The sequence below is a fragment of the Corvus hawaiiensis genome, chromosome 1 (genome assembly GCF_020740725.1).
Source record: "Corvus hawaiiensis isolate bCorHaw1 chromosome 1, bCorHaw1.pri.cur, whole genome shotgun sequence".
NCBI lineage: Eukaryota > Metazoa > Chordata > Aves > Passeriformes > Corvidae > Corvus > Corvus hawaiiensis.
This window is the reverse complement of record NC_063213.1, coordinates 57,847,789-57,863,457: the sequence shown is the minus strand read 5'-3', so window position 1 is coordinate 57,863,457 and position 15,669 is coordinate 57,847,789. Positions and strand designations below refer to the sequence as shown.

General features: G+C 39.7%; 1 protein-coding gene across 9 annotated transcripts in view; it reads left to right on the top strand.

The window, feature by feature from the left end:
• The window catches only part of LOC125327083 (metalloreductase STEAP2), an 81,404-nt gene that overhangs the window by 61,425 nt on the left and 4,310 nt on the right, over positions 1-15,669 (top strand). For 7 of the 9 annotated variants that reach the window (XM_048306027.1, XM_048306046.1, XM_048306035.1 and 4 more), the window contains 5 exons: positions 8,456-8,649; positions 8,743-8,834; positions 9,891-10,035; positions 12,532-12,605; positions 13,521-13,573. In XM_048306027.1, the coding sequence (XP_048161984.1) occupies positions 8,456-8,649; positions 8,743-8,834; positions 9,891-10,035; positions 12,532-12,605; positions 13,521-13,573 (558 nt within the window). Of the gene's footprint in view, positions 1-7,826; positions 7,975-8,455; positions 8,650-8,742; positions 8,835-9,890; positions 10,036-12,531; positions 12,606-13,520; positions 13,574-15,669 lie in introns of those variants that run through there. The other 2 variants (XM_048306200.1, XM_048306190.1) reach the window with 2 other exon arrangements.

Sequence of the window (15,669 nt, the reverse complement as noted above, 5' to 3'; positions counted from 1 at the left end):
ATGAACACTCCCATTTCATAAACTCCCATTTCATAAACCTAGGGTTCCATTCATGTTCCTGTTTGCCTACCAGAACACACAGGGACAATGTTCAAAGTAATGAAAAAGAACAAATATGTGGTAAAATTGGGTCTGTTAGGGTTTCACAACATGCATTGGTGGAGTGCAACATGACAGCAACAGTCAGTTCTTTCAAGTAGAAATATAGTCATTTCTGTCTAAAAACCAATATATACAGTACTTAAGCACAAATACAAATCTGCTCTGAAATGACAGTGTTCACAATAATTAGGTATCTTCTGGAAGCCTTTCCAGCTAAGCTATGTCAACACTGTTTCAAAATCTTGCTTCAGAAAATGTCTGGAAGACTGGAATATAGTTATCTTATCTCTGAACTCACTGTATCATTGAAAGGAGCTAAAGCTCTATTAGTTGTAATTATTCTTTGACATTCTAAAGCAGTGTTCATAACAAAGAGATTAAAGCATTAGGAAGACTTCACAAAGAACTACCTTTAAGTGAGTTCCTTTGTATCACTAATAAAAAATAAAGCATTCAGTAAGTTTTCAAGCTAAGAAAATTTTCCCTTTTTGCTTGCTTTATGCACTAACAAATTTATTAGTGAAACTGCCAAAATTTCAAAGGCATTTAAAGGCATGTAAAGAGGTGGGTAGTTCCACAGCTTCTTGGCTGTGGCATCAATCCTTTCTCATTTCATTCCCACTTGAAACATCTAGGTGTAGTAGCACAGGATACTGGTGCAAACAGTGATTTCCTTCTACTCCAAAAGCCACTGAAGGCAGCCTTTGAACATATTTCTTCATCCTACAGATTTATTTTTATCACTCACCTCTTGCTTTTCCTTTTTCTAGCTACATCCACCATTTTTAGTCTTAAAGTATTTGCAGAACACAACTATAGAAATCAAAATGCTAAGATAGAGATTTTTGTTGGTAAAATCCTTTCAAATAAAAATACCTTTTTTTAAAATGCCACCTCATCAACAATGTTCTCTTAGGAATATACATGAGAATTCATTGATAATACCTAAAAAATCACCTCTCCAAGTGAAAAAGGTTCTGAAGGCTGACTTCCATATTTTATTTTCCTTTCTGATGTTAAGCACTTTGTCAGTCATGCACTGAGGGATCATCACCTCTGGGAGAATGCCACCTGGAACAAGGATGGACCCATGAATTCAAGTTGGTAGATACCAAAATTATTGGCAACTAATTATCCTGTGGAATATTACATGTGGTCCCTGTGATCTGAAAGCACAACATGAGGTTTGTAGGATGGAAGCATCATGAAGAGAGTCACTGATCATGTTTATTAAGTTAGTTATTAAAATTTCTATTTCAGAACAAGAAAGGTCAAGGAAAGTCAAGAAAAATCAATCTGTGACCTCCTTTGTAAAATCTAACATACCTGAAAGCTACATAAGGCTTGGGTTGAAGGGGAAAATTCTTAAAGTAGAGAACCTGTCCGTGTACTTTGGAAAGATTTCTTTTGAGCTAGTGGCTAAATATAAATGGGATTTAGAGAAAAATTTTGTTGTTCTCTTAATTCTGCAGGGCTTCTGAAAGAATTCCAAAGGTGCAGCTTATGTTACACATAAACCCAAAGATTCCAGCACAGCTGCTTGACACTTGAGTTTTATGAGATGGCTCATATGGCTCATAGTAAAAGTGGCTATTTCTGTGATTTTTAATTTTTTAGTTGATAGCCAAATCTGGGCAAAATAAAATGTTTCCCTCAAAATTCTTTCAACATTGCTACCTTTCTATAGCATGTGTTTTAAACTGTTGTACTTCCACTTATTCCTTCTATTATTGCAGCTGAGGTGCCTTCATCTAGTGGGACTTTGTCGTACTGAAGAGTGTATCCTTGATATTGGTTAAATCTCTTTATCTTTTTCCATAAAACTGTAAAATTAATACATCAATATTTTACAATATTTGGACCTTGGGTATGTTTTTGTAGTTATTTCTTTCAATTAGAAAGACCATTATGCCAACTTACCAGCTGTGTGCATGTTCAGAAAGGCAAGGAAAGGAAAATTGAGTTTTGTTTTTTAATTATTTCAACTCTAAATAAAGATTTGTTGCTAAAATATTTCTGCTTATTTTCTGCATATTGCCATCGACATTAGTTCTTCTCTAGACTGAGAAAAACAGCATATATAGCACAAATTTCAAAAAACCTCTGGCGGAAGTTTTAAAATTGTTGAGGAAGAGATTTTATGGCTTCCTGCTAGAGTTGATGACAGTACACCACTTAGTAATTTATGTCATGAGAGAAAAGAAACAGAGAGGTAAAACTGTGATTTGAGGTATCTGTACCCTTGTGATTTTCAAGCAATCATATACAAATATGTGAAGTACACAATAAGAATGAAAGAGCAGGTACTGAAGCATTATTTATCATGAAATTCAGAATATGCATTGACTATGTATAAATCAGTTTGGGAGCCTTTAAAATGCTACCAGCCTTTTGTGACTGAATTATAGATATCTCTGTGACATAGGGACACTTGTACCTAAACAGGATTGATTCACTGAGGATAAAGAATTGAGTCACCCTCTTCATCACAGATTAGCAGCTTCTGAAGTAAAGAAATGACAGAGTGATGTTCTGCCATCAGCCTTGACAGTGAAGTGCTCACAGCCCTGTTACAGAAGATCAAGTATCACAAACTCGATGCTAACAGGAGAGAAAGGTGATAGAATCAGCCCTGACCTGGAAAACAGAGTCTCTTCAGGGGACCAGATACATTTTTGAAGTAAAGTATTTGGACAATGAAACATCTAAATATCCTCAAACTTCGGAGTGTTAATGATTCTGTTTCAGTAATTCTTAGCCTCATGTATGTGTGATGAGCCACTCAATGTTATAAAAGGTTCCAGAAAATGCACAATGCCACATTTCAAATGAAATGTTACTTAATTCCCTGCTGGCCTGAGCTTGTTGGCATAAGCTCGCTCTCTGTAGAAACAAATCTAGTGTTATGTCAATAAATTTAACACCTTCAACTCGTAGCATATAGGAGACCAGCTTTTCTTTATTTCTGTTTTTCGAGGTAAAGCTGTGGATTGATTACATGAATTAACACTGGTTAGTAGCTCTGCTGGCAGCTCTGGGCCAGTCTACACATTCACCTGTTAACCTCCTGCTGCATGTTAAGGAAGTGCAGCACACGGAATTTAGGGCTCTGCTAAGTGGACCAGCTTCAGACCAGGCTGCTCTTAACAGTTGTAAGGATTAAATTCATAAGGACTGAATTCAAACACTATGTACTACATAAGCAGAACACAGCACAAAACCAGGGTGTAAGTTGATAAATAGTTGTATTGGTATCCAAGGAGAGCTCTGGGCCAATGTCTTGGGGTAACTTTGTGATGTGTATCCCCTATCGCTACCCCATGCCCAGAAATTAATTAAGGAATTTATATAAAGGACTATATAAAGGAAATTAATAAAGGACTACACCCGACGGTCTGATGAATCCATAGTAAGTTGGATGGTCCGTATTTGGGATGCTGCAGGTGATGATGTGATGTTGGACAGTGCTGACGTGAGGCATTTGGGATCCCTGTCATGTGATCCAGCTATCGACCAAGCGATGATAAGGAGGGCTGAGTCTGATAGTCTCTCTCAGAGAGCCTTCTCTCAGAGGATATATTTCTAAATTTGGCCAAACAGGAACAGTCTGTGACTTGATCCTTGAAGAACTATCTGCAACTTACCTGTGCTTTTTTCATCTCACTTAAAAGTTCTTTTGTTTATTTCCTTCTTTCTATTCTTTACCATAGAATGCTGACATCACATGCTTTATTGAAGTCACAGAAACACAATCTGACTTCTGCATTTGTAAGGACTTCTGAACCTTGCCTCCTATTCAGAGAAAACTGACAGGTTCTTCCCATATTATTAATCATAAATCTGGACAAAATGTTCTGCTGTTTGTTCTATGAATTGGCATGGTAACACAGAACATTCCTCCTGAATGACAGGGCCTAGTTCCCTGCCGCTACAAAAAAGCTCTGTTGTACAATCACCTCATACATTTATCAAGTGCCATATTAAAAACAGAAATATTTTTGTTCCCACTAATTCCATGGAAAGCAGTTTCATTATTCAATTGCAGTAGTGACTAGAAACTATTATTCTGATTTCCTGATATGTTTATTACTGAATAGTACATATCTGTTTGTTCTTGTGTCTTTCCCCTTCAATTAGATGGTTTTCATCCTTCATGTTTAGTTTCCTGATATATTTATAGACAGCACCTGTGTCTCCTCTCCGGTTTTGTTTTGTTGCAGTAAACAAGCTGAACCATCCTAATATCTGTTCTTATGAAAGACTCTCGAGGTCTCTGGTGATGGACCTAGCTTCCCTCTAGCCCTCTTTTAGTTCAGACTTAGCTCAGCTATAGAACAATTGATTAGAGTTTTCACAGTACCCCATATGAGATTTTACCAGGGCCTTACACAATGACATTAATACCTCCTTACTTTAAATGAAATCCATCTCCTTGGATTAAACCACTTCCTTGTGGTGGTTTAATCCCAGCCAGCAACTAAGCACCATGCAGCTGCTCCCTCACTCCTGCACGAGTGAAGGTGCAGCATGAAGGAAAGAACTGGAAGCGTAAAAATGAGAAAACTTGTGGGTTGAAATAAAGACAGTTTAATAGGGAAAGCAAAAGCCATGCAGCAAACAAAGCAAAACAAGGAATTCATTCACAACTTACCATGGGCAGGCAGGTGTTCAGCCATCTCCAGAGAAGCAGGGTCCCATCGCACATTAACAGTGACTTGGGAAGACAAACACCATGACTTTGGACTGTCCTCCCTTCCTTCTTCTTTCCCTGGCCTTTATTACTGATCATGATGCCACATAGTATGGGATATCCTTTGGTCACTTGGGGCCAGCTGTCTTGGCTGTGTCCCCTCCCAGTTTCCATGAACTCACAGCCCACTCACTGATGGAGTAGAATGAGGAGCAGAAAAGGTCTTGGCTCCATGCAAGCCTCGCTCAGCAATAACTAAAAAATTCCTGCATTATCAACACTCTTCTCAGCACAAATCCAAACCACAGCCCCATTCTAGTCACTGAGAAAAAAATTAACTCTATCCCAGCCAAAAGCAGCACATTTCTCTACTTATGGTGATTCCTAAGTATATCTCATTTCCAAATTTCATGAGCATGCTCTTACTGATTTTATCAGAACTTCTACAAAAAATATCAAATAAGACCATCCTAAAACAAACCCTTTAAGCCTGACATCTTTCTTTTTAACTTTATTTGTGGCTATCTCACTTTTCAATTTCTCTCCTAACCCACATATGCTCATTCCTTCCCAGGTGATACCATATCAAATGTTGTTGGGAATTAATATAGCAAATCTGAGTTTTTCCAAAGCTTTGCAGCTAGACCAGGTTTCAGGGTCTGTGGTTGGCCAGGTCACTTTTCTTCTTTTCAAAGATACACAATTACAGTCTAAATTCAGCTCACCTAAAAGACTTAACAGAGAGAGATGGGGATTGCACAATCATGACATGGTTTGATCTCTGGAGACATCTGTCACCACTGAGTAGAGAAGAGGAGTCTCAGCCTACAAGCCCTCAGTCAAATGCCTCAAGGACAAGGCCAGACCCACATTTGCTATTTTCCAGTCATAACATTCTTAACTGATCAATTCAAAACACTTTGCACTAGGTTTTACATATTACCAGTTTCAGGACTGCAGATGGGGTCCCCGTGATCTGAAAGCACAACATGGGAGTTCTGAATATTTTGCGGTGGTGATAATTTCTGTACTGCAATTCACATGAACTTAAATGTCCCGCTGGGCCATTTAGAATGTATAAGGCATACCACTGTTTTCTAATTTTTTTTTAATTATTTTATTATGTAACAGATAAAATGCATTGTTGAAGTTACTTCTTGTATTAAATTACTGTAAATGGTAATGATTCTCCTCAGGCAGCTAACAGGTGCAATCGAGAATGTAACACCTTGTGGAAAAGCTGTGGGAAGGAACAGAGAAATACTTACTTTTTGATGAGGAGTAGTGCTTAAAAAAACCACAAAAACCTAAAACTGTGTTCATATTATCTAAGAAATATTTATCTACAAAATAGAGGCTTGTGAAAGAACTTGGGGGTGATTTTTCTTCTCTGCTCTCATGAGACCCCACCTGGAACACTGTGTGGAGTTCTGGTGCCCCCAACACAAGAAGGACACTGAAGTGTTGAAGCAAGCCCAGAGGAGGCCATGAAGGGGACTGGAGCACCTCGCCTCTGAAGACAGGCCAAAATTTGGGCTGTTTGGCCTGGAGAAGACTGTGTGGAGCCTTCATAGCAACCTTCCAGTATGGGGAGTGGCCGTACAGGAAAGCTGGAGAGGAACTTACCAGGAGCTGTAGTGATAGTTTGAGGGGCAATAGGTTCAAACCAAGAGAGGAAATATTTAGGTTAGACACACAGAAAATGTCCTTTACTGTGAGGGTGCTGAGGCACTGGCACAGGTTGCCCAGAGCAGCTGTGGATGCCCCATCCACAGAAGTGTTCAAGGCCAGGTTGGCCAGGGCTTTGGAGCAACATGGTCTAGTGGAAGGTGTCCTGTCCATGACAGGGGGATTGGACCTGGATAATCTTTAAAGTCCCTTCCAATCCAAACCATTCTATGACTCTATGTAATTTTTTCACCAATTTTACTCTTCAAACCTTACTGATGTCACAATTTACAAAATAATTTCTTATTCATGACCATTTAAAAAATGCAAAGCACTTTAAGCCTTATTAAAGTCATGTATTTTTAACTGTCATACTTATCCTGAAAACCAGCATCATTTAAAGGCCAGGTCTCAATTTCTTGAGGGAGAGCGCACCAGCAATATGACCAACAGGTTTTAAACGGTCCAGCTGCATGGGGACAGCCAACAGTAGATGCTGTCTCAAACCAGCACACAGCTTCCAAGGAGAACACGCTGCTGGAGATCGCTGATGTTAACCAAAACCTGGCCACTCCTGCAGCTGGGGTTGTGCTCTCCCCTCAAGCACTCCTGTTGCTGCCAATTTAGGGACTCTCTAAACACAGGCAGAGCCAGGTTTAGAAAGGAGACACAGTTTATTCTGTGCAGGGCACAAGGTGGAAGTTTTCCACGAATCAAGCACACCGATTCTCAAAATTTTACACTATATATACATTTTAGCAAACAAAGATATCACAGTTCATTGGCTACAAGTTATCTAATTATTAATTACTATCCTCTCTTCTGTTGCTTAAAGTATTCTTTCCTTTGCCACTCTAATTAGTCCACACGCTCAGTCTTTTCTTCTGAGCTGGTGGTCCATGGGTACGATTCCAAAGGCCGTACAGACCAATCCTTGCACTACAAAGGGTACGGGGATCCGTGGCGCCAGCCAAGGGACAAGAGGCACAGCAGGTGACAAGAGATATCCAGTAACATAGCAGGAGCAGACAACTCAACAGGAATGTGCGATAAAAGCCCAGGTGGTCCTTTGCCCAGGGTCCCTCCCATCTGAGGTTATGAGACCTGCTTTACTAGTAAGGCAGTGTCCTCTCCTGTTTCACAGCCCCCTTCTCAACCTCTGCAGCTCCCTGGGCGATTTGTTAACTCTTTCTGACTGGAGACGCCAGCATCACTGCCGCGCTCCGGCCGGAGGCGCGGGGCCGGCTGTGGCAGGCAGCGGGCCCGTCCCGCCGCGCCGGGGCTCGGGGCAGCCGCCGGCCGCACCCGGCAGCAGCAGCGGCGGCGGGCGGGCCGGGCCGGGCCGCGCCTGCGCACCGGAGCGGGGCTGTTCTCCGCTCCCGCCGTGCAGCACCCGGAGCCCGCCCGCCTGCCTGCCCCGTGCCTTCCACACAGCCACCGGGGCCTGGGCCCGGGCCCGGGCGGCGGCTGCTGCTCTCGCCATGGTGCGATGCGGCGCGGCGGTGCTGCGGAAGGTCAGTGCGGCCGGCCCGCGGAGCGGTGGGGACGGTGCTGCAGGCGGCGCTCGGGAGGCGGGGAGGGCTGGCGGGGAGCGGCGGTCCCGCTCCCGGGGCCTCTCCGGGAGTTCCCGTGTGCCGGGAGTTCCCGTGTGCCGGGCGGCACGGGCCCGTCCCGTCCCGTCCCGTCCCGCCCCGCCCGCAGTGCCCGGCGCCCGGCAGGGGCCGGCGGCCATGCCCCGCGGTGGCGGCACTCGCGGGTCTCCGGCGCAGGGGTTCGCCCGGCCCGGCCCGGCCCGCTGCCCTGCGCACCGTGAGGTGCCGCTGCCGAGGAAGTCATGCCAAACGTTGATTAAAAACTATATTGGAGGCTTGCGCTCTGCTTTCTGAAGTTTCATCTATTGCCATCAAAGATCTATCTAAGCGGTTTTACACACGTTTCTATGAAGCGAAATATGAACAACATAATTAACTGATGTTGAAACTGTTGTTTTATTAGTACAGCAACTTCATAGACGATTTGCGGGTCTATGTGAGAGGAGGAACTGGTGGAATGGGTTATCCTAACCTTGGAGGGGAAGGAGGAAGAGGTGGTGATGTCTGGTTCGTCGCCCGAGAAAGGACTACCTTAAAGAGCATTAGGGAGAAATATCCCCAGAAGCGATTTGTAGCTGGAACAGGAGCCAACAGCAGGTAAGAGTCTGTTTAATGCAAGTTGCTATTTACAACTTTTCCAGAAAGAAAAATGTCAGCTTAAGTTACTAAGACAGGTTTAATTTCTCCCAGTGTTAAAGCTCTAAAAGGTGAAAAAGGAAAAGATTGTGAAGTTCATGTGCCTTTGGGAATTTCAGTTCTTGATGATGATGGCAAGCAGCTTGGTAAGAACGTTCGCTTTGTTTTAAGGTATCTAATGTTTGTCACATTTATTGACAACATCTAGTGGATTTTTAATACCAGGATGTTTTAAGGCTGCACGTTTTCTAAAATATGTGTCTGTTTTTCTTTGTTTAGGCAAAGAGTTGACAAATACACTGTAAAAATTGTTGGAAAAGCAGGGACCCCTTCCAGAAATTATCAGTAGTTGGCTTATATCACTACATACAAGTCCTTTGCCATTGGAAACAAGTGTTAAAAGGATGGAAACCATACTGATCCTCCAAAGAATCATTCATGACCTCACATAAATTACATCTTCATAAACCCCACTGTCCCTATATCTTTACTGAATTATGAAAATGCTTAGAAGACAAAGATCCTTGCTGAATGTCAACATTTTAGGTTACTTAAAATGCATATCTGTTTTTTACTCACTAGGAAGATCTCTTTCAATACAGCGCTCTTGGAATAGCTCTCAACAGTTCCTTTGCAGTTTCTCAAGAATTTTTCTTTTCAGATTGTTCAGAATTAAAACTAAATTCACAAACTAGTTATTAAAACTAAATTCAGCCCTAGTTTGGATGTTCAACTAAATTGGATGTATTGCAAGATTTGTTTATGATGTAGGCGTAGCAGTGGGTAACGACACCCAAATGTTGTGCTTTTTTTGTTGTTTTATTTATTCTGACCCTAAGGGAGATATCACAGCCTGCATCTTATGGAAAAATATGGAACATCTGAAGAGAGCCACATCTCTATCAATGCATATTTTTCCTTGCATTCTTGAATTCAAATATTGGAGGCTTCAGAAGCTCCATCTGGGCCATACTTTGCCTGCCTTGCACTTTTCATGAGGTGACTGTATGACAGAGAACAATACTGGGGTGTGATGGCTTTCATTTGTTTCCAAAACAAGGAAAACCACCATGACCTTGAGGGCACAGTTCTTGCAAGGAAGCCCACAGAAAATTGTCTCATAACTGGAGACATTTAAATGGAAAATCACAACGGAACTACTGCGGGGGATTGTGTTTGTTCACTAATGAATTCATTTTCAGGAGAGCTTAATGCAGCAGGAGAAAGATTCTTAGCAGCTCGTGGAGGACTTGGAGGCTCTTTGGCTACAAACTTTCTGCCTTGCAAAGGTCAGAGGCGAACTGTTCATCTTGATTTGAAACTTATAGCAGATGTTGGCTTAGTTGGGTAAGTACTGTTAAGTTTGAAAACTGATATTGGAACACAAAGTAGTACATTTCAAATTCAATTTCAAAGAAATTTGAGAGTCTGGATCACATAAGTTATTTGCAGTTTTAGAAAATCAGATTGAGTATAAAGCTAGTAAATTAATTTTAACATTTTTAAAGTACTCGTTATGTTTTGGTGAGTGAAGGGCTTCATGAATCAGGACAATATATAATTAGTAATATGACTGTATTTAGCAGTTGCAGTGATTGCTACAATATCATTAGCACAATATTTGTGAAATAAATAGGAGGTGCAAAACAGAGCCAGGAACACTGCATATTGTATGTTTAACTTCATGGCACTGGCACAAGTGGATCCTTTCAGTAGCAATTCCAAAGAGAATTCCAGAGGCTGTGTTTCCTACTTTCCCAAAAATCCGACTTGGAACATTGGAAGGAAGTAATTACAAACTAGAACAGTTGGACTTGCATATCAGTGTTGCTGCTTTGTAACAATGCAGATAAATATATGTTTATTTGGAGAAAGCTTTCAAGAAGCTACAGTTCTAGTGTAGTACAATTATTGTTCTATTCAGCATCTGCTAACATAAATCAGGCCTGTGGTCCTTATTAATAAAAAACATAGGAAACATGAAATGATGATGAGTTTGAGGTGGAAATAGTCTAGTTGGTATATACCAGTAAAGAATGGAAACTTGAAGACAGCATGGTTTTCTAGCTATATTTTTATTTTTGTTACTAGAAATAATTTTGTTAATATAAAATTTCTCTAAAGTTACATAATTTTCAATTGCTCTTCAGTAATTACATGACAGAATTTTCTTCTTGTTTTTGTCAGTGTGAAAATACAGGAGTTTTATGATGCTGATGCTTCTTTAATCTTGTATGTTAGCTGAGAGTTTGCCTTCAAAATGGATACAAAAATCATTATCAGTCAATTAGAGAAGCATATATTTTCTTATTGAGAGTATGAATCAGCCTCTGATATTTTGTGGTTGTACTTTGATCTCTTTGTGTTTGCTATTTTTATCATTTTTGTGAGTGGTTTGGTATTAGATCAGGTAAAAAAAAAAACATGTAGACTTGAGAAAGGCTCATCAGATTTGGGTACAGGTTGTGATGTGTTAGTCTAGGTTGCAATTTAAACTTCAAAGAACATATTGTACCTCAGTGGAAACAAAGAGCTCACTTGAGGATATGACCAGAGTAACCTTCTGGAATGTCTTTAAGGCATCTTTCAACATCAGAGTGTATTAAAACTACAATCAATAGTTTCCCTATTATAACAAGAGTCATTAGGTTGCTTTTTGTTTTTTAAGAAAGATTTGTGTACAGCCCCTTCATAAAGGCCCGTAATGCAGTACTAGCCTTGTTAACAGGCCATGGTTCTGGCTGTATTCAAGTGGAGAGTATTTGGTTTTCTGTGGGACACCTCCTTTGTGTTTTGTGGCTGTGTTGAGTTGCCTGTAGACAGTTTTCTTTGATCATGCTGTGATGAATATTTGTGACTTTGACAGGAACACAAATCTTGTGTGGACTTTCTGGATGGAGTATGTGCCAAGAGTAAGGACAGTAGTCTATCCTTGGATGTCAGGATTGACTTCAGGTTTTACATGGATCAAGGCTATTGTGACTTTTACAGCTCAGGTTAATCTTTAAAACAAGTGTGTGTTACAGTTTCAGTCTTAACTTAGGTTTCCATTTCAGTGGGTAGATGTATTCTGTGAAGAAGCTTTTGTAAAAGCTGGTGTATCCCTTAAGGAACACTTTTGTAGTATGCAGGTATAGCTATCCCTTGTAAAGGGAAAATGTTGTAACAGTCAGTTGTGCACAGACGAACTCCTAGGGCTTCCTTGGTGTTCTCTTAGGTCTACTTGGTAACAAAACAGGTTAGTAATAATTTCAGGATCCCTCATACAACTTTGCTGCCCTAAAACCACCTATAAACTGTGCATGTGTATGTCTCACAGTCTCACTCTCTCTGAGTTTACATTTGCTCTGCTGTGTTAGTTAAACTCTAGCTTAGGTACCACTGGTACTTGAATTGTAGACTTTCATAAACCGTGATGTGTATGCTAAGAGACTGTAAATCCAACTGGTAAGATATATTAGCATGACAGCTTTTTAAAATGCATGCATAATTTCCAAAATTAGCTATAGCACATGAAGACTGAATTCAAGTATACCTGGATGGTAATGCTGTGTTTCTGTCTGCATGACTTTGAAAGATTTCTCTTAAATCTATTACACATGTATTTACATAACTCTCCTGCCTGCATCCTTAGGAAGTATTGTTGGATTTAGAAAAATTACTCAGATTTGATGTCAAAAAATAAATCATAATGATCTGGGGTTTGTTCATTTTGTAAAAAAAAAATCGTCTGAGTAGATGAGTACAAGAATGAGTTGATAGCATTGAGTTTGAAGAATATGTTTGGAAATAAATATACAGGAATCAGATATGTCAGTGTATAAATCCTGACTTTCCTTCTAGGTTTCCAAATGCGGGAAAGTCATCCTTGTTAAGCAAGATTTCTCATGCCAAACCCGAGATTGCAAATTATGCTTGTAAGTTTATACTCTTATTTTTAGAGCAGTAATATTTCCTGAGAGCAAGAAGGCGTTTCACTGACTTTCTTATAATAAAGGTTTATAATAAAGAATAGGGTATAGGAATGTTGCCTGATTTTTTAATTATAAGAAATACTTCAAGGAGATACTTGCTGCTTCAGTATCCAGTTCCTTTACCCACCTCAGTTTTTCATGTGTACACCCCCATAGTGCTTCAACCTGTTAATGCAGGGTCTATTTAACATTTATTTTCATCTCAGCCCATTTTATTGCAACTGAGAGTCTCTGAGGTGTGTAATATCCTTGGTCTACTGAATATGTACTGTCAAGTTCCTTTGCATAAACATCTTGTATGCTTTGGAATTTGCTACCACTTGTAACAGAGAAGATTTGGGGTTTTTAATCTATCCACTGAAAAGTGGACAGAAATTTTTTGTTATTTTTTTATCAGTAAGTTAGGATTAGTCATCTAATCTTCTTTAATTAAAGAGTGCAAGTACTGATAATTCCTACTGACCTTTTTGCACCATTCCCAATTCTCTACAGCCTTTTCTCAGATTGAAGAGTCCTATCCCACTTTACCTTTCATTATTTTTCCCTGTTGGGAAGCTAATCCATAGTCTAAGTAATAATTTTTGTGTCTGGGACTTCTCTACCTTCACTGTTCCCTTTTTGGGAGGACTGGAGCAGAACTGCAGAAAGAGAGAAGATGTGGTGAAGCACTGGATTTTTTTTCATCTATCTTACTTTGCTTTCTCTTTGTTCCTTTTCCTTATTTTATCTTTTTGCTACTGCACATTTGTTTAATTTAAATACACTAAGAAAGTCCTACAATATTTAAATGTTTTATAACATTAACATTTTTTTAAATGTTAAAACTAGTTTTGTTTTCTTCCTGTCCCCTTGCCACAGTCACAACAATACAGCCTGAACTAGGAAAGATCATGTATGCGGATTATAAGCAGGTTGGTATGAAAGTTCACTCTGGTTTTTTGTTAAAGGTATGTAGAGTGACTATTTATGTTGCTTAACAGAATTTCAGAAAGAGAAAGAAAACTTGTAGGTATTTTCATATGTGTGTCTATAATGTGCACATGTCAAATGCAATTGCATGGACTTAACAGGAGTTCTGGGAAAAGTACTATTTTATGAAATAATAATAAGAGAGTTTCATAGCCAAGTACAGTAATAAGATGTAGAGCTTATTTCAAGTCACTTTATTAAATGGCTTCTCATTTTCTCTTACCTCCTTTCTGTGGTTCTAATCCTGCCTTATAATCTTAGAGGTATGAAATTGTTTATGGAATTGAGATTGCTGTGTCCTAGTATACTCTTAAAAGTTTAGGACTTGGAAAAAAATCACTGTTTCAGAGACCCGCCTGTTTATTTAGAAGAAGCAAATGTTCTGCAAGTTGCCCATACAGAGAGCTCTGGACCGAGTGAATAATTTTCAGAAAGGATTGCAAATAATAGCAGATTTGTCCAATAGCTGAAGATCTACATTAGTGAACAGCAGGGAATTTTCTGATTATAACCCTGTTACCATAACTTCTTTCAGGGTTGGCTGCTCTTTCTTTTGTTTTTTTTATGTTTGTGGGTTTGGTTTTTGGGGTCTAGGGTTTTTTTTGTTTGGTGGGTTGGGTTTTTTAATTAAAAAGTAAAATAGTATGATGTGATAGTGATGACCTGAACACCCAGGATAGTGCACTACCTGAGAGGTAAGGCACGTGGGTCCAGTTCCTTCTGTGGTAGGCTGTAGTTCTGGAAGACTGGTGGAGCTATGGCCCTACCACTTTAATTTTTGTGAACTCTGTTCCACCCAGCTTCTTCAGATAAAAGTTGGCAGATAATTGTGTGGTGCCTGGAATCTGTTCTACAGTATCCACTGAGGGGGAAACCAGTGCTAAATGAGACACGTACTAATAGGTTTTGGACCCCAACTTCACTTAAAGTTGCAGCAAACATTTTCATTCCTCAAGCTTGAATCTTCTTTGATGTGCTTTTACTTTGTTTTTGAAGTGTATGATATATGCAGCACTGGACTCATCACTTTCAAGATAAAAGGCGAGTGCATAAAAGAGTTTCAGATGAGTTAACCAGAAAAACATAACCCTCAGATATGAAAAGACAAAAACCTACTGGTTTTGCTTTCAGAAGCAATAATGCTAGGGAAATTCAGTAGCTGATGCTTGAAATCTTCATTTAACAAACTTCAACAAAACTGTGTATTAAGGGAAGTAAGTCTAGTTTGTCTGGTTCCCTGTAGAAATGCAATATGTCTAAGGGAAAATTTTTTTTGTATTCATTTTATCTGCTAGTTTAGGGTAGCTTATCCTAGAAAGCTATGCTGCAAGTAAACAGGATTTTTCATAGCCCTTTCAAAAAACTGTCTTCCATGAATGAGGATCTCTTGCTCTTACTGATGTATCTTTCTCCAGCAAGAGATCTCCTTGCACTCCTGGCTTTCTTTTCTGAAATCTTTTTCTTGGCATAGCCAGTGATCCTTATCATTGGCCATTTCTACAGTTCATGGTTTTTATACCACAGTGTTGGGTATATATGTGGACAAAATACTCTTTTCTAAAGTCAAGGGGACTAGTGATTGTGATCACAGGGAACTTCTGAGAGTAAGAGGAAGTACTCTCTGTATTGCAACTGCTGAAACCGAAACAACATCAGCAATGTAGTTAATAGCAATTACTGAGGTGTCTTTCCTGTATCACTCAAGAGACAAGGATTCAGTTTTTCCTACGGAACATTGATATTTTTAAAGAGATATGTAGCATATATATGCTTATTTTATCTTAGTACATTATGAAAAAGAAAATACATGCAAGTTACCTGGTACTGTCTGTCATTACTAATTGGAAAAGACACAAAGGTAGAGGATCTGTGTATGAGTTGTATCAGTACCAGTTCATGAAAAGTAGCAGAAGCACTTAGATTTTCTACCAGAGTATCTGAGCCCCTTCTGCAATAGGTAGCACACTGGCAATTTTATGGTATGCTGGCTTCAGGCGGCGTCCAGTTTAATCCAGTTGCTGTCTAAATGGGCATTAGA